The 25,444-nt window shown below is 35.7% G+C and overlaps 1 protein-coding gene across 3 annotated transcripts in view; it reads left to right on the top strand.

The window, feature by feature from the left end:
- Nucleotides 1-25,444, top strand: part of LOC120422535 (carbonic anhydrase-related protein 10) — an 88,715-nt gene that overhangs the window by 31,672 nt on the left and 31,599 nt on the right. For all 3 annotated transcript variants that reach the window (XM_039585997.2, XM_039585998.2, XM_039585999.2), the window contains exon 3: nt 18,964-19,011. In XM_039585997.2, the coding sequence (XP_039441931.1) occupies nt 18,964-19,011 (48 nt within the window). The remainder of the gene's footprint in view (nt 1-18,963; nt 19,012-25,444) is intronic.

Here is a 25,444-nt window from a genome sequence, read left to right as displayed (position 1 = left end):
AGATTATTTATTTATTATTATTTTTTTTTCTTTGTCTAATTTTGATTGTTGAGCTTTCGTAAGACCCTCAAACTACTCTTATGTGATTTAGAATTGTAAAATCCAAGATGGCGGCCAAAATGGCGATGACGAAATATTAATTTTTTATTTTATTTTACAGGCAATCAATCATTTAAATTTAAATGAAATGGGGTCGCAGAACTCGAATTTGATATTTAAAATAAGAAAATAAAAAAAATAAAAAATAAAGTTTTTTTGATCTTGATTCGATTATCCGAAGTTGCATACAAACCTTCGGATAATCGAAATTTCTGTAAAACATTTTGCTCAAACATTTGGATAAATTAGGCTTGAAATTTGTTTTTTTTTTGTTGTTTCGCCTCCTTTTTCGAAATCGACCAGAATTGAGGGACAAAAAATTAAAATTAAATTTGTAACATCCTTTTAAAAAATTAAAGAAGCTAATTTTCATTCCACAAATCTAAAAATTTAAATGAAACTTCAAGTGTAATCAGCTGAAAATAATATTAAAAGCAATCCCCTGCGTTTGTAATATTTTTTTTATTTTTTTTTAACTAATGATTGTTTTTTTTATTTCCTCAATCCCCCTTTTTTCAAAAACCATTAGGCCGATAGTTTTGTGTAACACGACGTGATTTGTATGTTGCCTAATTCTGGAATTCTTGAAAATTTTATTTTTAAGGAAAATCCTACTGTTTTTGTGTGAGAACTGAAAACCATCAATAAATATTGTAAACCCTTCATAATGACGGGTGTGGTTTAAGGGAACATTCATAATGACGAACGAAATAGATGATGTTTTGACTTTCAAAAAAAAAAATGATTTTTGATAAAACATGTTATTTGCATTAAAAACAATTATAAATAAAGTAATAACGTATTATTATTTGTTTGGAAAGTATTACGAGACTTTAAAATACCAAATTAATTTGGGTGTTGCCAAAATCGGGATACCACTTACTAATTATATTTACACTCTAAAAAATTACCATTTTTTCAATTCAACATTTCACACAAAAAATTGGATTGAGGATTTTTTTTAGATGACGATTGGCAGTGTTGCCAGCTTGAAAAAACACTTTAAAAAAAAACGTGAGCAGCGTTGGCAGTTTGAAAAAAATCGTGGGAAAAAGTCGAAATAATAATTTTGACTTAATTTATACAGTATGGCCCATAAAAAAATGCGACATTGTTATTAGGTGGAAATCGGGCCTGTTTTGACTATTAACAATGTATGTAGCATGTGTACATGTTAAATAGGTTCCAAACAAACAAATAATGCATTGAAAACCTTTTCTTTAGCTTTAAAAAATGTAGCAGAACCTCGAGCAGAACATTTAAACTAAAAATTCTCCAATTTGCTCCCAGCCCAGGCCATATAAAGGAAAAATTACTTTTCTTTGTTAGTCGATCTGAAGAGCCACTTGTGAAGTTTTGTATGGATTAAAAAGTAAACAGCCTCCGAGGTTACTGTTTTGAGACGTGTAACAATTAATTTCATCGAATTTCACGCATTCACCAGTTATACTGAAACAGTGAACTTTTTAAAAATATCCCGATTCTGAAAATGCTTCAATTTTTAGGAGTTTTTCGAGCCTGCAATGATTCAAGGGAAAAAATAATGCAACAAATGATGGTAATTGACTCTAACAGATGCCCTGATATGACTTTTAACAGTATGGAGCCGTTGGGCACCCTTTAGAGCCATCACCATAGGTTTTAAGTTATTAATTTATTTAGACCGAATTACTCAAGATGATAACCCAAATGGCATTTTTCTCTAAAATGACTAATTCTATCAAAATTTATGATTATTTCTCGATTGGGCGTATTTAAGAGGGACTTCTAACGATGCTATTGACACAAGGGTTGGATATTTTAAACTGTTTCGTTTTGAAGATATAAGGTATGAAATTCAGGTAAATTTTGTACCAAAAATACATCCATTATTGTAGCCCACCAATACTCAATTTTGGCAAACTGCAAAAAAATGTCATGAAAATATCTTCAAAACATACTAAAATAACACTAGGATACATAAAAAAATCAGTTTGTTGAATACATTTCAGAATGGAACCAAAAAATGCACATGTCGCATTTTTTTATGGGCCATACTGTATTTGTAACATAAAATTTGCAATCAAAAAGTTATAACTTGAGATTTTTTATCATTTTTTTCGAATAGTCTTTATTAAAATGTACAGTTTTCTTGAAGACTCGAAGATCGAGATTTTAGAATATTTTAACAGTCCTTTTATGGACAGACCTCAAATTTGTTTGGAGACTTGTTTAAATATTAGAAAGCCTATATGGCAGATTTTTTTCTTTGGAGAACAGGCTTTAAAAGCAGGCTTGAGATTTAGTTTTTTTAGATCGAACAGAGACGAGGAATTATTCTTTATCTTATAATATATTTAGAATTTTGAGAAATCCCAAAAGATCCTTTAATTTATGAACAAATAAATGAATGTATGTGACATTTGCATACATGCTGCTATTTATAGAATAAACTCAAATTGAATGCTTGTGGACATTAAAGAGTTCGATTCCTACCTCTTTAATTTTGCATAAAAAGCTCCTCTACTGGGGAAAATCCTTACTTCACGGCAATTCATCGTCAACAGCCCGGCCCTCACCCATCTAATCCTCATCCGCCCAGCAAACAAAAGGGCTCAACAATACCGAAAATGGGTGGTTAGAATGGCTTTTCGGACGAACGGATGAGGGCGGGACGTTTCGTTGTCTGCTGCCGTCGATGATTTGCTCCAGGGGGCGAAACAATAGTATAGATGGGGATCATCACGATCAACATCATCATCGCCGTCATTGGCCACGAACAGGCGAGTTTAGCCGCGTGGAAGCCTCCTAAATTCATTAAGCTGCACCAGATGACCGCTGCTGGCCAGATTTGTTTCCTGTTTTTCCGAAGGCGGGGCCGGGGGTAACACCGGAGGAAGGATGTTTGTACATGTGCAAAACAGAACAAAAAATCCCCTTTCCCCCCGCTTCCACAACTCTCGATTGACGAAAGACCACGTGCGATAATCGAAAATCTGCGAATCCGTGTGTGTGTGTGTGTGCGGTTTTGCTCGAAATGTGCGCCCTCTAGGAATTGGCCACTGTTGCACCACCGAACTCATCGACAGGAAACGGGCTCTCCAACATTTCGGTGGTGGCTTGTTTTTGCGTGGCCGCGGCCTCGGCGATTCCACGATTCCAGTGCGGTCCGGCTCCATTGATGAGATTTGGCCGCGAGCGCGTGGATTGCCGCAGGAAGATTTAATATTTTATTTACTTTCATGACAAACATGACTGGTCGTGTTGGCATAAATGTCTTTTTTGATATTTTTTTAAATGTAATTTTATTTTCAAGTTGATTTCATTTGTTAAATTATACCTAAATTGTTGAAGATAAAATTAGTTTTTCTTCAGCTTATCGGACAGTTATGCGATGATTGGTAGCCTAGTAGAACGTTGTACCGTACGAGCTCGGCCACGCGAGCTGGTTGATTAGGATTTATTAGCATCACTGATTGACAGAATGAGATTTTTTTTGGTTGTGATCGGAATTAGGTTTCGGGCAGTGTCGACTGTGTACTGCCAATCACTATGGGGTATCAGGCGGCCATAAACCAAAAAACGACACACTCTAATTATTTTTTTGGTATTTTTTTCGAAAATAAAAATTCCAACTAAGAAAAATTCGGAGTTTGAAGGTTGTAAGTTCAAAATTCACTGAATGGCAGACCTTCAAAGTTGAAAATGGAAAGAAAAAACATGTTTTTTGACAAAAAAATTATTAAATTTCTCATAGTTGTACTGTGTAGCTGTTTATGTATTTTTTCCTGCATCATTATATATATTCAGAAAGGTAATTGATTCAACTTTTCAATAAAATTCAGCAAAACATGCTTTTATAGGCTTAAAAAATACAAAAAAAATACAAAAAGATGGATTTTTATTCAAAATTTAGATTTTTTCAACTTTGTTAATGAAGTCCATTTTTTGTGTGCATTTGTGCGATCTGAAAATTTTCTAGCTTAAAATTTGAACCATGTCCTAAATTGTCTCCAAATTTCAAAGTGCACAAATGTGCACTTTATGAGTTATGCCATTTCAAACATTTTGATTCAAAGAGAGGTGGATTTTAATTCAAGAGGAAGGGGAGGGGGGTTGAAAGCAAACCAGAAACTATAACATAGCATTAGCCGCCATTCCGTGCATCAAATAGACAGAGCAAGAATACTAAAATTCACCACTTCAATGCATGTGGGCTCAAATATATGAAAAACTTGATTTTTTTTTTTAATATCAATTTTCATTTGTTTTCATTATAATAAGTACAAACAAGACTAAAAAGTCACAAAAAAGTAAAAAAATATTTTTGGCCGCTTGCTTCTATAGAAATACCCCATAGTGCAATGAGGTTCAGTTTGATACACTGGCGTTCTGGGAATTAAACCGATTTGTTGATATCAAATTCAATTCAATTTGTATTTTTTGTCTGTTTGCATCTCGAACTCTTAAGCAAATTACTTCAAATACCTAAGAAAAAAAACATAATTGCCCTTGTTTTTATAGTTGCCATCAATTTGTTTTGAAAAAATAGTACAGTCCAGACTCGATTATCCGAAGCCTCGATTATCCGTAGTTTCGATAATCCGAAGTTCCATTATCCGAAGGTTTGTATGGGACTTCAAATAATCGAATCGTGACCAAAAATTTTTTTTTCATATTTTTCTATTTTCTGACTTTTAACATTAAATTTGAGTTCTGCGACACCATTTAAGTCAAATTTGAATATTTGATTGCCTTTTAAATTGAAAAATGCATTTTTTTTAAATATTTCAACCCCGCCATTTTGGCCACCATCTTGGATTTAAAAATTTTAAATCATTTTAAAGTAATTTTTGGTTCATACTTAAGCTCGACAATAAAAAATTGGACAACGAAAAAAATATTTTTTTCGTGATTCGATTATCCGAAGTGAAATTTTTCCGAGGCCGAGGCGGAAAATCGAGTCTGGACTGTATTATCATTGAAATAGTCTTGATGTGACACCAAGATTCCACTATCAATCTGAAAATCACTTAAAATAATTGCCCAGGATTGCGCCAGACCACACTCTGCACACAAGACGTCTATTTATTTACCGCCTTCTTAACCCTCACTGCAGCAACCCCCCATCAATCTTGGTCCCGGTTGACAGAGTGCCAACGGAGTGAAGCTGTTTCCCAGCCCTGCTGAGTTGAGTAGTTCCTCTTCTGCTGCTAGAGGTTGAACGATCGACCCCGCCACTAAATCATCGACAAAAAATTATTCTCTCAGCGTTTTCTCAACAGCAGCAGGACTTGGGTGGACTTTTCTTTCGAGGAAAAACTGGCACATACACACAATCAAACACAAGCAAATGATGCCAAAACAGATAGTTTCTTGGGTCTTTCCGGTAGCGAGAACACGGAAAAAAATCAATTTTACAAACGTAATTTTCAAAATTAATATCTTAACTTTTACACGATTTGTTAAAATTACAAACTATTTTCAAAATTAAAAAATTTAAGAAAAATGCACATTTTTCCGTGCATCCCCCAAAAACGACGTCATTCTAGGAGACGGTCTGTTGTTCTGGCGCCAAGTGGACGCCACTTTACCCCCCATCCCAAGGCTCTCCAGGATGCTGCTGCTGTGTCAGCAATTTTTATATGGAACTCTTCTCACGACCTCCCCCCACCCAGGGTGAGTGTGTTTGTTATCGCGATTCAACCCAAATACAATAACAGTGAGAAGAGACCAAACGTTGCTATAATGTAGCGAAAAGCGAAAAAAAAAGATGAAAAATGGGTGGAAGAAAAATGGAGTGAAGAGAAGAGCAGCCCGGGAAAATTATGTGGAAAAATATTTCGGCGTCAAAATGTCTGGCGCCATGATTATTTTATTACGAAGCTAGTTTTTGGAAGGATGCAAACCAAGATGAGAAGGGTAGACGGGTTCTACGCCTTACACTGCTTGTTTGTGTGTATATTTAAGCAGGGAAAATGTTGTTTCTATCAAGACATTGCTTAGATTTAGGGTAGTTTGTCTTATTTCTTGAATCACTGAAACCTTCATAATGTCGAACATAAAAAACCGCTTAAAATTGGCATTTTTCTTTCGACAACAATGCCATTAGGACAAACATCTTAGAATTGATTTTAAAAACGTTAATTCACCTCATTTATAAAGAATTTTCTGAAATAGAAATTTTCCGATTTAATAAAATTTCATACTATTTGTCAAAAATAAACAGACACCGCTTTTGAAGAAAATGGCAACTCTCTACACGGCTTTGCGTGAAGATCAGACCCGTCCATTTGAGGTTATGTTGAAAATCAGCATTGTTTGTAGTCGTCTAAACAGTTTTTTGATCATAATTTTTGAACAATTTGATGAAACTTTGCAAATTTCAATACCAAGACCTAGTAAACCACATCCGGACAAAATTCGTTCAGCCAAAGCCGAGAAAATCAAGTGCATATTTTTTATTACCATCCAAATTAATTATTTAGGCAGATATAAATATTTAAAAAAAAATATATAAAAATCAATGAGAAATGCATTTATCGATTTCAAGTTTAGCAGTTTAAAAAAAAACAGGTGCCACGGTATCTCAACACACTCAGATTTTTATGCCGAACTTCGGCAGAAATCTGCCGAAATCAGAACAACTTATCGCTCGGCAGAAATATATGCCGAATCTCGGCAAAATGTGAGTCATTGTACCGAATTCTCGGCGAAAAATGAAAGTTATTTTGCCGAAGTTCGGCATTTTTCTGCCGAAGAAATCAGTTTTTCTGTTTTCGGCAGAATTTTTTTTTCGTTCAAAATTTTTGTGAAAATAGCCTAAGATGTTACAAAAAGACTCACGAAAAATGCAGGATGGAGCAATTCACCTAAAAAAATACAAAAATCATTTACTGAAACTGTTTTTTTCAAAAGTGCTCTAAACGTCAAAATTTTCAAAAACCGAACACGAGAATCGATCCTCCAGACAATTTTAAATAAAAGTCACCATATTGACCATTGTCCTAAGTCCAATCTTTGTGAAGTTACAGTGGTTTTAAAAATAAAAATGTTGAAAAAATATGCTTTTTGGTGGTTTTTGGCAATTTCTATATGACAGACTAAATTTTTCAGTCACGAAAATATGTTTAACGGAAAGCTCGTCAAATTTCCCATAAGTTTGTCTTTGACCACATTTCAATTGGATGTATGGGCTTACAGATATAAGCTAATTACATTGCTCATAACTGAAAACATAATATTTTTTCAGTGTAGTGTAGTAACCTGGATAGTAAATTAGCTTATATCTGCAAGCCCATGCATCCAATTGAAATGTGGTCAAAGACAAACTTATAGGAAATTGGACGAGCTTTCCGGTAAAAATATTTTCGAGACTGAAAAATCAAGTTTGTCATATAGAAATTGCCAAAAACCATCAAAAAACCTATTTTTTCAACATTTTTATTTTTAAAACCGCTGTAACTTCACAAGGATTGGACTTAGGACAATGGTCAATATGGAGACTTTTATGTAAAATTGTCTGAAGAATCGACTCTCGTGTTCGGTTTTTGAAAATTTTGACGTTTAGAGCACTTTTGAAAAAAACAGTTTCAGTAAATGATTTTTGTATTTTTTTAGGTGAGTTGCTCCATCCTGCATTTTTCGTGAGTCTTTTTGTAACATCTTAGGCTATTTTCATAAAAATTTTGAACGAAAAAAAAAATCGTGGGCTCACCTTCAAATTTGACTTTAAACTTAAAAATCAAAAAATCTCATAAAAGTGGAGTGCTTTTTTCTTTCAGTGTATTTTTTTTCGGAAAGCCCGTCAAATTTCCTACAAGTTTGTCTTTGACCACTTTTTGATACGATGCAACGGCTTCGAGATACAGCAATATTTAAATTACGAAATACAAAAATATTGAAAACACTTACGCCCTTCTCAAATGTCATTATCGAGTGTAACTGGCTCCATATACACAAAAAATGGCTTTTATAGGCCTAGGATAACATGTCTACAAAGTTTCATTGAAATCGGAGAGGGTCGGGTACAACCGATTCCCTATTTGACATGGAATTGCTCTTTAATAATGAAATGTCATCATGAAAGTTTAAACTTTCATGGATTGAAAAATATGTCATTTTCAGTTTTTCTACATGAAATTCGACAGTCGTTGCGAAAAGTTGAAACAACAATCAACAACAAATTTTTGAAGATTTTTAAATTTCAGCCCAGAAGCCGACGAAAACTTGGGAACCTCTCTCCCTCTTCTACAATTTTCAGCACACACTCGGCATATTATCTCTCCTCACCCAACCCCACACACCACCACCCTCCTCCTCCTCCTTCCTCATCCTCCTCCTCCTCCCCCTCCCTCTCCTCTTGCGGTTGTGGTTTTTTGGCTGATTCGAATCTTGATTCGCTGAAAACTGGAAAATTGTCCAGAAATCGTCGCCTGACTTGAGATGACGTCATTTTTTGTTTATGATCGGTGTCACCGGGACTCGAACCCAGGCTGTTCTGACAAAAAGAGTAGGTGTGCCTGCGCGCTTTCACTCTACTCCACGCGATTAGTTGGAATATAAAAGAAAAAAAAACGCTTTTCTTGTGCTCTTTTCTCAAATTCGAGCACTGTGTCTGGGGAAAAAAGGTTCGAGCGTCAAAAGAAAATTCGAGCAGTCGACTCGGAGAGCGAAGAGAGAACGATAGGAGAAGAGACCATCTGTCTCTCTTTTCAAGAGAGCGTTCCCAACGGCAGAAACAGAAATCTCTTAAAAATCAACACTGTCTGAGAAAAAGCACATGAGCGAAAGTTTTTTTTTCTATTGGATTTTTGCAAAAAAAATGTCTTGGTAATTTTTTTCAATGTTTCGATATTTTTTGGGTTAGCGTGGGTTGTCACCGAAAAGCCTATAACAAATTTTACTTAAGGGTTTACATATATGTAGAAAATCACAAAATGTCATATTACAGAAAATTTATTAAATCCACTCAAAAGATTATTTTCAATCACTCTTGAGAGTTTCATGAAGATATTTCATGATTTAACTGAGTTAGAGACGATTTATGCTCAGAATTTTGCTATGCGCAAAGCAAACTGTCTAACTTTCTGAGCGTTTTTTCTCTGAACACCACGTTGATTTACGGGTGTCACGATATCTCGAGATGGGACGGACCAAATTGGCTGAAATTTTGGGTGAAGATTCCCAAGACAAATACTGTGTGCATGACGAAGTCCGATTTTGAAATTTTGAATTTTCAAAAAATACAAAAATCAAAAACTGGTGATTTTTTACATAAAAAACAAAAAAATATTTTTATCTTTTTTTTAAATAAACTTTTTTAAAATCGATCTTCGTCATGCACACGGGACTGGTTTAACGAGTCTTCACCAACATTATTAGCAGATTTAGTCGAAGCAATGTTGAGATATCGTGGCACTCGTTTTTTTAAACTGCTTACTTCAAATTGTGATATCTCGGCAATGATACAACCAAATGTCTTCAAATTTGTTTTGTTAATTGATGAAAATTTTTATTTTAATGCCCTGAAAACAGATTTTGAAAAAAGTTCAAGTGTGTGCTCAAACCAACCTCTGACATTTTTGCCTATTTACATGTATGTAACCCCTTAAACTTTTTGTCTCTAGGGTTCAGACCAAGAAAACTAAATTACAAATTTCAAGTCTTATTTGTAACAATTTTTTTTTTTATCTATATCATGTTAAGCAGTTTCAAAAAAACAGCAACGATATCTCAACACTGTCTTGACCAAATTGGCTCAAAATTTCAGATTCGTGAAACCAGTCCCGTGTGCATGACAAAGGCCGATTTTTCAAAGTTTATTCAGGCCGTTGCAAATATTTTTCAAAGTTTTTGTCGCAACTACAAATTTTTGAGGATTTTTAAATTTCAGCCCAGAAGCCGACGAAAACTTGGGAACCTCTCTCCCTCTTCTATAATTTTTCAGCACACACTCGGCATATTATCTCTCACCCAACCCACCACAACACACCACCACCCTCCTCCTCCTTCCTCCTCCCTGCCTCACCCTCCTCCTCCCCCACCTCCTCCCCCTCCTCCTCCCCCTCCCTCCTCTTACGGTTGTGGTTTTTTGGCTGATCCAAATCTTGAATTCGCTGAAAACTGGAAAACTGTCCAGAAATCGCGCCAGATTTGAGATGACGTCATTTTTTGTTTGTGATCGGTGTCACTGGGACTCGAACACAGGCTGTTCTGACAAAAAGAGATGGTGTGCCTGTGCGCCTTCACTCTGTGCCACGCGAACAGTTGTATTAGAGTAAAATAAAAATTGCTTTTGTTATGCTTGTTTCCAAAATTCGAGCACTGTGTCTGGGGAAAAAGGTTCTAGCCTCAAAAGAAAATTCGAGCAGTGGACTCGGAGAGCGAAGAGAGAACGATAGAGAAGAGACAATCTCTCTCTTCTCAAGAGAGCGTTCCCAACAACAGAAACAGAAATCTCATAAAAATCAACACTGTTTGAGAAAACGCACATGAGCGTGAGTTTTTTTTCTATTGGATTTTTGCAAAAAAAAAAATGTCTTGGTAATTTTTTTTCAATGTTTCAATATATTTTGGGTTAGCGTCGGTTATCGCCGATTAGCCTATTACAAATTTTATTTAAACTTTTGTCCCTAGGGTTCAAACCAAGAAAACTTAATTACAAATTTCTAGTCTTATTTGTAACATTTTTCACAAAATGAATACATTATTACAGTTGTGCTACAGACAAACAATTAAAAATACTATTTGTACTGAAACTTCTAACCTATCTAATCTTTAATTTTTTCTATCAAATTTCATGAAAAACTACTACAGTCCATAAGTCCTTTTCCTAATCAAAAAAAAAATATTTTTTATTCGATTATATTTTTTCTCACTTTTTACATCAAATTCGAGTTTTGCGACAAAATTTTAGTGAAATTTGAGTGGTTGCCTACTTAATTACAAAATCAATATTTTTAGTATTTCATCACCGCTTTTTTGGCCGCCCTCTTTGATTCCAATGTTTTAACCCACTTTAGAGAAGTTTAGGGGTCATACCTAAGCTCGACATTAAAAAAAGGCCTTCGGATAATCAAATCTGGACTGTAATTGTATTTCATCCAACATTTTTCTAACTCTAAAGTAATGTGCATTTTTCTGTGTTTGACTATTTTAAATTGTTCGTAAATCAGAAATTTAGACGAACCAAGCAAAATAATTTCTATAATAAAACGAGAGCATGCCAGGATAATCAAAAATGCACTTGATCATAACATTTTCCCTCACGTTTGAAGTTGAGAGCAAAAAAAAAACCCGAGAGCTGACTTTAGGATTTGGCTTTGATTCGGTCGAAGGCACGCGCGTTGAGGAACAAGAAGAAAAAAACACCAACGGAAGTGGGTATCTTCGAAAGCGTGAGTCTATGCCGGGACAATAAATTTTGCTCCTTTTCCACGTTTTTTGTTTGCCGTAGCCTTTCAGTGCTGCCGTTTGGCGAGCAAGTGGCGTAAGCGCCTTTTTCACGATTGAATTATCAATTGGCGTATACGTCATTTCACCCTCCAATGACTGATTCTAACGTTTGCCGGTTGGATGCTGCCCCAGATGAAATTTGGCTTCTTCCCTCCGACACCAGTAGTGTGCTCACGGCAGTCGGAAAATATCTGCGAGCATAAAGTGGGGGGGAACAATAGAAAGGGGAGATCTGACTGCTGCTGATGCTGCTTGCTGAGCTGAGCTGAGTAGAGTAACGTGAGCCGGAAAATAGGGGATGAAAAAATAAAACTATTAATCTATCAAGATGGAAGATGAAGTATGTTGTTGCAGTGAATAATAAATTGATATCATTCCGAAATTTCATGATATTCATATTTCATAAAAGTCAAAGATGGGCACAGAATTGCATTTACTCGAGAAAGCCGTTTGAAATTCAATTCGTGACTCTTTCCCAAAAACTGAATTATTTCCAAAAGGCCGCAATCACACGCAAAGTCTGCAGCCCTGCCTGCCGTATAATTCCTAATTGCCGGGTTGCATTTTAATGAAAACATAATAATTAGGAATCCGACAAATTAAATTATATCCGCGTGAATTGACCGTACGTGCCGGGCCTTTTGCTGGCTCACGCCGGAACGTCGAGGCAATAACATCCACGGTAGCATCATCATCATCATCACACCAGGTCGTCATCGTCAATATAGTAGGCTGTCGTAGTATTATCCGCGGCGAGGCTAATGAAATCAGTCTAGCGTAATTTTTGAAGAAGGGTGAAATGATGCTTTTCAAAAGTTACATCATTCGCCTTCGTAAAACAATAATATGATAAGCTGTTTAGGCAAAAAATTGTTTTCGAGACAATTTACAATGTTTTGTTTGAGAAGTAATTGTGTGTGGAATTAGATTTATCTTGTAAACAACAGATCAATGGAACCATAATTGGTGTAACATAATTGCTTGTTTAGTCCATTTCACGTAAGATTAATTTTAATGGTGTAAATGTGCCATATTCAAAGTTTAGAGACAGAAATTTGTGTAATATTGCCATGAAAAAAAAAAAAAAATTAAAATCACAAATCTGTCCTCCTGCACCAAATAACCCCTTTTTATATGTTCATCAGCAGCGCACAATGCTCTTATACATGCATGCAATTATGAAATTACTACCAAATTAGGCCTCGCACATCGTGCTCTGTGTCCCCATCCCACAACCTGCCGGTGCCTGTTTGTCGCCAGCGTCAACATTTGTGGCGGCGCCTGAAAACAAACGAATCTGGCACGAGACCACTTACTCCGGCTCCGGCTTCCTCTGCAGGATGTTCGTATAATTAGTACATGATTTTGTCTGCTCACACATTTCCCTCCCTCCCCAATTTTCCGAATATTATTTCAACCACTTTCCGACTTTGGTTGGTTTCACGGTTTTGGGGTCCCTAAACAAATGCAAAACGATGTGCGGTTTTGGGAAATGCGATTTACACCCCTCCTCTGCAAGCTCCTCTCTGATGGTTCTGATTTTCATTAGTCATTCAAAAAAGTGGGTTGGGGTTTGTTAGTACAATGAAAACCACAAACCCTAGATTCGACCCTGGAAAATGCAATTCGCCAGCTGCACCAGTTGCGATGTGGTTTTCCGGGGGGCCGGAGATACAATTCAATTGCGGTGGGGTGAAATTGGGCCACTGAAAATTAATTTCGAGCTGGGTTTATCATTTTTCACACTCTAACCAGCCAAGAGTGTGTGCCGACTTGATGGCTTGATGGGTTTGATTTGTTGACTCATCTTGTTGGAGTTGGTGAAGTCTAGAGACGGAAACTTGATTTTACTTGGTAGGTAATAAAATTTATGTTTAGGGTGATTAAAGCCTGTTTCTAGGAGTAGAAAGAGTTTTAGTGGGGTAAACAGTCCACACTCGATTATCCTAAGTCCTCGTAAAAAGAATCATAACGGATATTCAAATCTTTGGATAAGGCCAATTTGGTTCGAGATTTTCAAAAAAGTGTCCACGTAGTTTATGGATGGTCCCAACGCTCTTTTTTAACGGAGTGCTACTGTAAAAATAATTACACAATATGAATAAATTTATAAAATGTTTGTTTCTATAATTTCTTAATTGTTAAAGAAAATTAAAATACATATGAGCAACTATCTACAAAATCGGTCGTTTTTTATTAATTTTAATTTTTGTATTTTTATTCCGGCTGAAAGTTTTCTGGTTCCTTTGGTATGCCCAAAGAAGCCAATTTGCATCATTAGTTTGTCCATATATTTTCCCATACAAATTTGGCAGCTGTTCATACACAAATGATGTATGAAAAATCAAAAATCTGTATCTTTGGAAAGATTTTTTTGATCAATTTAGTGTCTTCGGCAAAGTTGTAGGTATGGATAGGGACTACACTGAAAAAAAATTTTTTTTTTTGATATGTTTTAGGTGACATCAAATGCCAACTTTTCTGAAATTTCCAGAATGGGCAAAAAATCTTTGACCGAGTTATGAATTTTTGAATCAATACTGATTTTTTCAAAAAATCGAAATATTGGTCGCCAAATTTTTTCAACTTCATTTTTGTAAAATGGATTTTGCAATTAAAAAGTATTTCAGTGAAATTTTGATAAAGTGCACCATTTTCAAGTTACAGCCATTTTTAGGTAACTTTTTCGAAAATAGTCGCATTTTTTTAAATTTTGCCCACTTTTGAAAAAAATATATTAAAATATGAAACATTCGTGAAATTTTCCGATCTTTTCGAAAACAATTTTTTAAATTTTTGCTTATATCAAGACAAACATTTCGAAAGGGCGTAATATTGAATGTTGGGCCCTATTAAAATGTTGGCCATGAAAAAATGAAAAAAAATATTGTTTTCGAAAAGATCGGAAAATTTTACAAATATTTGATATTTTTTTCAATTCAATTCGGTTTTATTGGTGAATAATCAAGATACAATGAGTTATTTTGAAGTGCATAACAGAGTTTTGGAGTTCCTTACAGCTGTGTGTTGCATCATAATCCATTTTGGAACAATTATTTCTTTAACTAAGGCAATAGCAAGAGTAAGAAAAAATTAAAAAAAAAAACTTACAGAAATTGCAAAGGAAAGGGGATAGAGGAAGAGAAAGCTTATATCTAGATCACAGATTATTTATCCTTTGTAGATGTGTTTGATCATCAGTTCCCCAAGGGCCAGGAATTGTTCCGCCTTGTTCCGGCAGCTCCGAAACCGCGTCATCATCTCCCCCGCGAGAGCAAAGAACTCCGGCAGGGTGAAGAGATCTTCCCCGGTGACTTCTTGCTGGGCCGTACTACCGCTACCGGCAGCGACCACGCTGGCGAACGAACGCCCCCAACCAGGAGGGAACGCTGAGTTTTCCGCTGGAACCGTAAGCTGTCCAGCTGCAGGAACGGCTGCGCTCGTACTTCGCTGAGGAGGGTGGGACGCTGCTGCTTTCTTCTTCCTCTTTTCCTGCTCCTCGAGGTAGGCCTTGCGCGCGACGCATCCGCGGTAATTGCCGGTATGGTTGCCGTCACAGTTCGCGCACTTTACGCGCGGCTTGGTTTGTTCTGCCTTGTCCCCCAAGTCCGCCTTTCGTGGCAGTGCGCACGCCTCCGAGAGGTGCGACTCACCGCACTTCACGCAGCGGGGCCGGAGGTTGCAGTTCCGCGAGCCGTGGCCGAATTTCTGGCAACGGTGGCATTGCGCTACGTCCGTCGGGTTCTTGGTGTAAAACCGCCAGTTTACCCAAAAACCGTCCAACGTCTTAATACGCCGCAGGTCTTGGATCTTGACGGTGCCGCGGTCGAAGTACAACAGGTACAGTGTGTGTGTACCTGTTACCGTTGTCTTGCGCGAGAGCACTTTTATCTCTCGCGGTTTTATTCCGGCGTCCGAAAGGTGCTTCTTCAGGTCGGAAACTGGACGGTCTTGGTAACCCTGTAAGACGACCTTAACAGGGGGCTTCTCGGGGTTGAATGTGTAGAAGTTGAAGTTGCTACGCTTCAATTCTTCAAACACCAGGTCGAAATTCTTTTTGGTCAGTGTGATCACTTGCACTGCCGACTTACCGATTTTCAGACAATATCCGAGGCCTTCCAGCAACTCGTCAACATCGTCCGCCAGCGTGTCCAAAACAAAAATTGGAGGTGGTCTACGTTCCTTTGGAGAATTGTTCTTTTTTGGTGTCGACACTTTTTTCCGTGCACGCCCGTCGTATTCGTCGTCGTCGGTAGTGCTGCTACCGTCGGTGTTGTTGTTGTTGTTTTCTTCGTCATCGCTCAGCATCTGGAACTCGTTCCTGATGGGGATGTTGGCGGATGTTGATGTGCCACTGGTCGTGGCACCGGAAGTACCTGAACGGGTTCGCACTGGTGATCTCGGAACATATCCGGGATGTAGTAACTTTTTGTCGATGCCTTCTGCGCTCACGCTCCCCTGCGCGATGGCGGTCGACACGGCGTTGGTTTGTTTACCTTTTTGCACACGGCCGGTAGACGAACTTCGCGGGTTTTTCGAGGCCGCACTCGAACTGCCACGGCCACGGCCGGCCTTTGGCATGCTGGAGAAGCAAACTCGCGGGTAACCACAATCAATTACGGCGAAAAAATTCGAAAAAACAATGGAGCACTTGGCACTTGACTGCTGCTTGCTCTCGTGCGTACACGGAGGTGATTTGATATTTTAACATTGAAAATCGGACCATTAGTTGCCAAGATATCGACATTCGAAAATAATGAGTTGTTTGGGTGAGACTTAGAAAATATCACTTTTCCTGTTTTTAAAACTTTGTTGCAATATCTCAACAAATAAGGCTCGTATCAACAAATTTCAAAAAAGCAAAATATAGAGATTTTTTTCAGCTTTTCATTTTTTTTAGTAGACTAACATGTTATTGATTCAAAAATACATAACACGGTCAAAGATTTTTTTGCAAATCCTGGAAATTTCTGAAAAGTTGGCATTTCGTGTCCCCTAAAACATATCAAAAAATTAAAAATAGTGTTTTTTCTTGCAAGTCAAGTTTTAGTGAAGGCCTTGCAAAAATTTCACTCCGGATCACCGAATCACAAATAAAATTTCTTTTCGCTGTCTTATTTTTTTTTATTGTCTTGCTTAAGTATGAAGTTTCAAATTCAAGGTGGGTGTCAAAACGGCGGTGAGGAAATATTAAATAAATTTTGAAAAAAAAAATAACTATATTATTTAATAGGTAATACGCTATTCAAATTCGACTGAAATGGGGTCGTATTTGATATTAAAATTAAGAAAATCAAAAAATACAACAGAAAATATGTTGATTATTCGTCTATCCGAAGTCCGGATAATTTGGATTATCGAACTTAGGACAAACGAAACTTTGGATAATCGAGGCTTTTAGTCTGAACCGTATATTGAATTTGCAACGTTTTTCTTTTGCTAAATTATCGTGGTGATTATTGCATTCGATCGTAATATTACGATCGTAATTTCTCGACTCACGATCGAGATTTCTCGATAGTAAGATTACGACTTACCATCGACAAATCTCGATCTACCATCGACAAATTGTGGATCTAGAAATTACGATCGTATTTTGTAACACCATTTTATTGAATATTTTTTTATTTAAGCGGAATACTTAAAAAATCTAAGTTCATAAATTTCAAAAATTTCAAAAATTTTAAAAATTTCAAAAATTTTAAAAATATCAAAAATTTCTAAAATTTTAAAAATTTCAAAAATTTTAAGAAGTTCAAAAATTTCAAAAATGTTAAAAGTTTTAAAAATTTCAAATTTTTTAGATTTTTTAAAAATTTAAAAAATTTAAAAATTTTTAAAAATTTTTAAAAAATTAAAAAAAAAACAAATATTTCAAAAATTCTAAAAAAAATCAAAAATTCAAAATTTAAAAAATAAATTGAAAAAATCTAAAATCGCAAAAAAATATTTAAAATTCAAAAATTAATTTTTTTTAAATTAAAAATTTCTAAGATTTAATTTTAAATTGCATACAAGCAGGGCAACTCGAGCTCAAGCCTGATAATTTACCCTAAATATAGCAGATCTTTTCTCGCCATTAATACTTTTTTATATATATTTTTTATATAATTTTCTGATTAATTTTTTGTTATTTTTGTAAATATTTAAAATTTATTTTTTTTTGAAATTTTAAGAAATTTTTATTTTTTTTAAATATTTAAAATTTTAAAAATTTTATTTTTTTAATTTTTTTTGAAGTTTTTGAATTTTTTAAATTTTTTAATTTTTTTGAATTTTTGAATTTTTTGAATTTTTGAATTTTTTGAATTTTTGAATTTTTAAATTTTTGAATTTCTTGAATTTTTAAAATTTTTTGAATTTTTTAAATAAAATTGAAATTTTTAAAATTTTGGAATTAAAAAAAAATGAAATTTTTTGATTTTTTTTAAATTTTTTGATTTTTTTTTTAAATATTTGCATTTTTAGAATTTTTTTGAATTTTTGAAATTTTTGAAATTTTTTAAATTTTTATTTTTTTTGATATTTTTTAATTTTTTAAAAGTTTTGAAATTTTTGAATTTTTTGAAAGTTTTGAAATTTTGAAATTTTGAGAAATTACGATCGTAATATTACGATCGAATGCAATAATCACAACGTATATAAGTGTGCTATAGCCATTATAAGATTCATAAATTAAAACCTTTTTGAAAGTATTTTTTCACTCTTAGTTAATCATTGTTTCTCGAAAGTTCTAAAGATTTACCATGTTTGTTTTAGTATTTCCATAACAATTAAAATTATTTGTTGGAATACTCTTCGTTTTGTTTTTATGGTGAAAAATTCAAAAAGGAAGACTACTATCTTAAAAAAGATTAAATAATTATTTCTTTCAAACACTCATATTTCTATGAAAAAAATTTTGATTACGTTTTTTAATGACCCCTCAATAAATCTAGAACAGAAAATGTTATTTGTTTCCAAGCCCTGGTTTTCCCATTGAGAAAAAAGCAGTTTTTTGTGTTTGTATCAAACCTAAGTTGTTTTCTCAATGTTACGGTTTAAGTAACCTTTAAATGAGGGCACGATTGAACCCGTCAAACGTCATCCCTCACCAAAAAAAAAACCGCTTTTCTCGTGTATGTTTAATATCGCAACACTTTCGCAGTCGTTGTCGCAGCCGAGAATCCTCTTGCTTTGATTGGATTAAAATTTATTATTCATGTAATCCAAGCTCGTCTGTTCATGTGTGTGAAAGTTGAATCATGCATGCCCAGCACAACTGCACTGCATACTAGATGATGTTTTGCCGGGGATGTCCGACTTCTTCGAAAGTAGAACTAGAGCGCTACGGGTTGCTACGATTCTGCTGATTTCAGCGATTCCTTTGTTTTTAAAGACGTCTATCTAATCACATTTCTTTCTTGTTTTTACTCTTTTTTTTTGCAGAAATCAAAGCCAGCTGGGAAGAATGGTGGACGTACGACGGCATCTCAGGTGAGTCCATTCGTTGGAATACAAAGAGGTGGAAAATATAGAAATCAAGAATCTCGCCATCAACGGCAGATGGTGCGATACGAAACTAAATAAAAACGACGGCAAACGGCAAATGGACGGTGGCAGGATGTCCATTATGCAGCATATTTTAGTGCTGTTCGTCACGAAACAGTGCAAGTCAGGCGAGAGAGCGAGTCCGATGTCGTGTGTGGGGAGGGGTTAAAAGAGACCTTGCTGCTAACTGATTATTATTAGGTGCCACAGACTTGAATGGCAACGATAAGGGCAAATATAGCGGTAAAATGACATGAATTCGTGTGGTGTTTTTGTTTTTAGCGCAGCTTTTAGGGAATGTGGAAATCGTTTGCTCAAAATTGGTGTCCGGGAAGTACGAATTTTGCTACGACACCAATAACACTCAATTTTAAGAGCAGGTTAAATCTTCATCGATTCGCTTTCACTTCGTAGAAAGAATTTTTCGGTTGGGGAAGGAGGTGGCGAAAGGGGGGCAAACATTCCACCCTGCCGGCGATGATTCAACTAGGAAAACAAGCAAATTCCTCGATGCCCTGGATTGAAGAATCCAAACAATTTCGCTTCAGCTTTATCAATTATTCCCATTTACGATCATTTCTTTTCGCTTACTGCAGGAACGGAAAGGTATCCGAGGGAGATTTCTCCTCCTGAACTCCTTGCGACCCAGGAAAATCTACAGTGAAAATAACACTTCTAGAAAACGAAGTTTTCTCCTCCTGCAAAGAGAAGGAGGCCATGGAATCTTACTGTTAAAGTTCCCACCTCCACCGCCAACGTTTGCACTGCGCTCTGAGGCCAATTCAAATTTTCTCCCGTCATGGCTTACTTTGTGTCTGCTGGCGGTGACTTGAGGGCAAGTGTCTGGCGTATGTCTCCTTGGATCTCTCACTCCGTCGGGGAGCCACAAAAAAAAAAAGAAGAAAAAAGGGAAGGAGGTTCATTGGTATTCCCCGGAAAGAAGCACGGAATTCTGGTATTTGTGTTTTTCACAATGTGGGTGTATGTGTGGTTGTTCTGACAGCATCGTGTTAGCGTTAGTACCAGCAGCATCCAGCAAGGGAAATAGCTCAATTTTAAGTGGAGAAAAAGCACGAATTCGCCTCCAGCGTGGAACGGAGCGCTTGTAATTGCTTTTCACGTACAACATTTTTGCACTCTCGGGGGGTAGAAAACCGGAAACAGTTACCCGCCCGCTGCCGCACTTCCTCTTGTGTGAGGGATTTGTGGTTAAAAGGAGAAAAAGTGGAAGACAATTGAACGCTAATCACGTACCGCTTAATTTTCCGCTGCTCGTCGACATGTTGATTGTGGCACAAAAAAGGAGGGGCGAGTTTCGACTTAATCATTGAGAACATGAGAAATTTTGCAAGCGTGATTTTTGTGTTTGAAGTTTGACGCATACAGGGTGGCCACTCAAGTCGGGAATCCCAAGCATACCTACTTGATATTTTTTTTTTTTTCTAAATCTTGAATTATTTTGTAATATTTTGAACAATTTTCAAATTAAATTCACTCAATTCTTCTTTAGTAACTTACTTTAAATTTAAGGTTTCTTTCACTATTTCAATCTATTTGAGAATTAAAAGGTTTTTTAAGACATTAAAAATACTAATAAACACTGGATGTATTTGACACAGATTTTTTAAATGTTTTCTTATTAATCAAAAGTTTTTTTTTAATTTGTTTGTGTTTATCAAACATTACCTCTTACTATAACTTAAAACAACAATAAAGTTAATGAAAAATTTATATAAAAATTGAGCCTAATTTTAACGATTATGGCTAGCGCAAACGTATGATTCTGTTTCGTTTTATCACATTGATTGAATCTTTGATAAAAGATTCCAACTTAAGTTTAGCATTGTTTTTTTTTGTGGTAAATATGTTTAGGCCGTTGCAAATATTTTTCAAAGTTTATGTCCCTCGGCTCTGACCAAAGTCGAGGGGGGGGGGGATAAAAAAATATAAAAATTGAAATTACAAGCCTAGGTTTCAACATTTGGATGAAAAAAGTGTTTTAAAATGCTTTTTACAGGCGTACAGTTGCTTTCCAATCATTAGTTTTGAAAATATCGAGGTATTGACGGAATTTTTTTTCCCCAAAAAAATTTTTTTTTGTGGGACTGTACATTGGTATTTCATGAAAATTTAAAATGTTTTCAAAGGAGTTCAAACATGCTAAATATGATTATAAACGCGGGAAAATGCATTTTAACTGGTTTTCAGTTGGTTAAACTTTAATTTTCATTAAAATTTTGAAGTTTTTCGAAAAAATATTTTGGGGGGGGGGGGGAGGGGTGGGGGGGGGGTGGGGGGGCGACATAAACTTTGAAAAATATTTGCAACGTCCTTAATTGTTAAACTAAATTCATTAAGTCATTTGATTCCCTTGAATTTTTTGTGAGTATGGATAAATTACTTTAGATAAAGCTTGATTTTCAGTTATCGGAAAACCCAACAAATTTTGGGTTAAGTTATTGCAAATATGTTAAAAGATTTTTTTCTTTCAAACATTTCACATAAAATAAGTGGTAAAACATAACATCTTATCAAATTGTTTTTTTAATTGAAAATAAAAATTAAAGCAATTAAATACTGACAACTAAAAAAATCAACATTAACTCAAAAATTAAATAAAAAAATTTACACAATTCAAAAGGAAACTTAGTTAAAACATTTTGTTACGAATTCCTAGATATTTTCAAAATTATTTTAAAGAATATTAACAGCAATCATCTTTAACTTTTTGTCATTTCCAGTTGAAACGAAGTATCCAAAACTATACTTTTGCCAATTTTAAGAATTAGTATTGAAATTACAAATATTATTAAGTTTTCGGCTATTTTTCAAAGACTAATTGTTAATGTTTCTAATCGGAATTAAAAAAAATGAGTGCTTCAATTTTTAAAGTTTTTTGTGAGTTAAATTTTTGTTTTAACGAAAATTGTCAATAGTTTTATTTTCCTTGAATTCATATAGATTTTTTTATGGTTTATATTAAGTTTTGATAAAGAGTTTTTTGTTTGAAATCATTCTTTAGATAAGAAATGCCTATTATTTGAGATTCTGGAAAAGTCGGAAAAAAGTTGGGAATTTCAAAATGGGTTTTAAGTGGTCACCCTGCGCATAGCTGTTATCTCGGGAGGTGTTGATTTAAGATACAGATTAGTACAGATTAATATTTCACCCTCAACAGACTGCTGAGATAATATAGGTCTTGAATTTGACTGAGAGAATCAGGCCAATTCGGAGAGAATAATTCTCTCAATTCGCCTTTGTACGCACACCAACACAAAATTGTGTATGAGTGGCTTCACAGCAAAAAAAAGTTTAATTTTGGAATGTTGAAAATTTGGTAGGTTGAATATTTACCTCTCTTTTGAGTAATATTACATAAAAAATATGTAAAAATGTGAACCTGATGAATATTCACCATCATTTTTTTCTGTGTTGTATTAGGCAATATCCTTTTCAAATTCAGTGAATCGTGGTGGCCGATACTGTAAAGGCACAGATTCGTCGAGGGTTTGATTCTCGATATGAACACTTTTTTATGAGTAAACATTTTTGTGAATTAACCTTAGAGGAAAAGCTCTCAAGAATCTCATACTCTTGACATCTTTTTACTCTCAGTCCTCTCGGATGAGTTATCCGCTGCTTTGGGCTATTTGTTCTTTTTACATGTTGATACAACTCTGTATTTTTTTTTCTAAAAAAAAGAATCTAAATTTTATTTAGATTAACAGACACGTTTGACTCATAAATTATAAACTTTCCCATGTTTGCACAGCTTTCATCGGCCTGTCAGACGAGGCAATAAACCAACCGCCGCTCCTCTTCAAACGCAATCAGCTTAAAAAAATCAACACTTCTTTCACTCAATGTGCTCACACACTCTCCACAAATTGAACGAACAACACTTTTGCATGTTTAGGCCAAATATGTCTTCGGGAACCCCCACCCTTCCCGCTCAAGACACATTTCCCCCCTTTCTTTCTTATCAAGAAACGTGTGGCCAGCGTGGCTTTCGGTGGAAAAGTGGGAAAGTCGCTTCTATTGTTTTTCCTCACTTTTTTTTCTCTTTTGGGCTCCGTGAATGCAAACATGCGACCCCCCTCCCCGAAACGATGACGGCTGCGGAAACACTTGTACCGATGAGGTGACCCACACCCTCAATGCCAAAAGAGAAGGAGGGAGAAAAAAGTTTGACTTCTTGATTCACTTCTGGATGGGTTGATTAACCCTTGAGGGGATGGTGTTACAGTTGAAGTTTACCCGCTAGATTTTGTACACAATAATAATCTATTATTCAAAAGATGGTCTGCTAAGTTCTTTGTCATATCGGTCATGTCTGTAACATAACCTTCTATACCTTTGTGCCCTACAAAAAAATGGGAATCAGTGTTCGGAGCACTGCCAAAACCGTTCTTTTTCATGCTAAAAACTCAAATTTTTAATGAAACTTTTGCCCAAATCTTTTTTGCACCCCTATCTGAAGAAAAAAAAGACAATAAAAAAATCTAAAAAAAAATTCACGGATTTCACCTTTTAGCATATTTTCACGCCCCATTGGCCTCCAAAGGGTCGCTTCTATTTTCATCCCAGGCACCTTTTTGACTTTCTAAGCGCCGCCAAACGGTCTTGCAAGGCAACAGCAGCTTCTTATCTGGTGCGCTTTATCTCTATTTACGGACCCACTCCCACTGAACCCCTCCTCGAGAGACCACCCCTCCCGTCCTGTGTGCGTTCACGTTCGGCGAAGGTTTGTTTATTTTTCTGGTCACCCTCCTCTTCCCCCTCTCTTCTCCGAATGGTATGCAACCGACCCTGGAGGGGGGTTCAGTTGGTGAGTTGTCGAAAACCCCGATTAGATTAACTTTTCCACAGTGGGTGGGTGGTTGCGATGGGTTTGGGAAAGTTTTCTTCCACTTCTACTTTCGGTTCGGGGTTGTTTTGTTCCGCGCGGCGCTCCCTTGGAGGCAACCACTACGTGGACGACATGGGTCCGGGTTACGATTCCGGGCAGCAGTGTGTGTCCCCGGGAAGGATCTGTTTAACATGCTAAGTAGACTTGTTTGCCCGAGGTTAACTGCATTGCAAGATGAGTTTTATAAGTTGTTATTATTTGATTTGAAAATGGTTTATCGTTTTGCCTTCACAGAAAAAAAAGTTGAATTTGGAAGGTTGAAAATTCGGTTGTTTGAACTTCTTTTTTGAGTAATTTTCAAAATCGTCAATTTTTTTTTCAATTTCGCTGTAATTTTATTTTAAATCGAAAAAAATGTTGACGATTTTGGAAACGGATTAGCTTACAGAATTTCTATCCTTGTTTTTTCACCATTTTAATTGTTTAAGAGGATGGAAGAAGCTGGACATAATTTTCAACATTAAAAAAAGTCAATTTAAAAAAATGTGTCAAAATTGCCCTTGCATAAAATATATTTTGTTTGTTTGTACCAGCCTCATTTATTGATAATTTGCTTTAAAACTATGAAAAATTAGGCTTAAAATTACTGTGGCGTTTAATCATTAATTAGAACAGGTTGTTTGTGCGGGGGCTTTTTGACTATTTCTCAAAAATCCAGCCCGAACATTGGATATTATCACCACCATCTATATTTCTACAGGTTCAAAATCGCACACCCCTGAAAAAACTGCCGTAAAATAACTGAGTTTTTCAAGGCTCGTCCGAGATTTTTGAATTCGCTGAAAACAGGAAATATGTTCAGAAACCGCGGAGTTGAGGATGATGACGTCATTTTTCGTTTGTGGTCAAATCGCACACCCCTGAAAAAACTGCCGTAAAATAACTGAGTTTTTCAAGGCTCGTCCGAGATTTTTGAATTCGCTGAAAACAGGAAATATGTTCAGAAACCGCGGAGTTGAGGATGATGACGTCATTTTTCGTTTGTGGTCGATGGCACCGATACTCGAACCCAGACTGCCCTAGCAAAAAGCGAAACTGTAATGGCGCGTTTCCGCATCGAACTGAGCAGATGTCTGAAATATAGGAGGAAAAACTCGCTTTGCTTGTGCTTTTCCCAAAGTCAAGCTCGAACCTGACAAGAAAAGTTCGTGTTCGTGGGAAGACAGGTTCGAGCCTTGGAAGAAAGCTTTTCGAGCAGTCAACTCGAAGAGAGCCTGTGCTCGGAGAGAGGAGAGAACGATGGAGAAGAGAGCAAAACTCGAAATACGCAACAAAACAAAACTCAAAAATCTCAAACACTGGTTGAGAAGAAGCTAAAAATTTAAATTTTCTGAATAGTTTTGGGAATTGCAAATTTTATTTTTAAATTTTGTGGTTAAAATATATAAAAAATGAAAAAGTTGTACAATTGGTTGTGAAATTTATTTAAAAAAATTGTTCAACCTTTATTCCTGTGTTTTGAATCAAATA

The sequence above is a fragment of the Culex pipiens genome, chromosome 1 (assembly GCF_016801865.2).
Source record: "Culex pipiens pallens isolate TS chromosome 1, TS_CPP_V2, whole genome shotgun sequence".
Lineage (NCBI taxonomy): Eukaryota > Metazoa > Arthropoda > Insecta > Diptera > Culicidae > Culex > Culex pipiens.
This window is presented reverse-complemented; position numbering and strand designations above follow the sequence as displayed.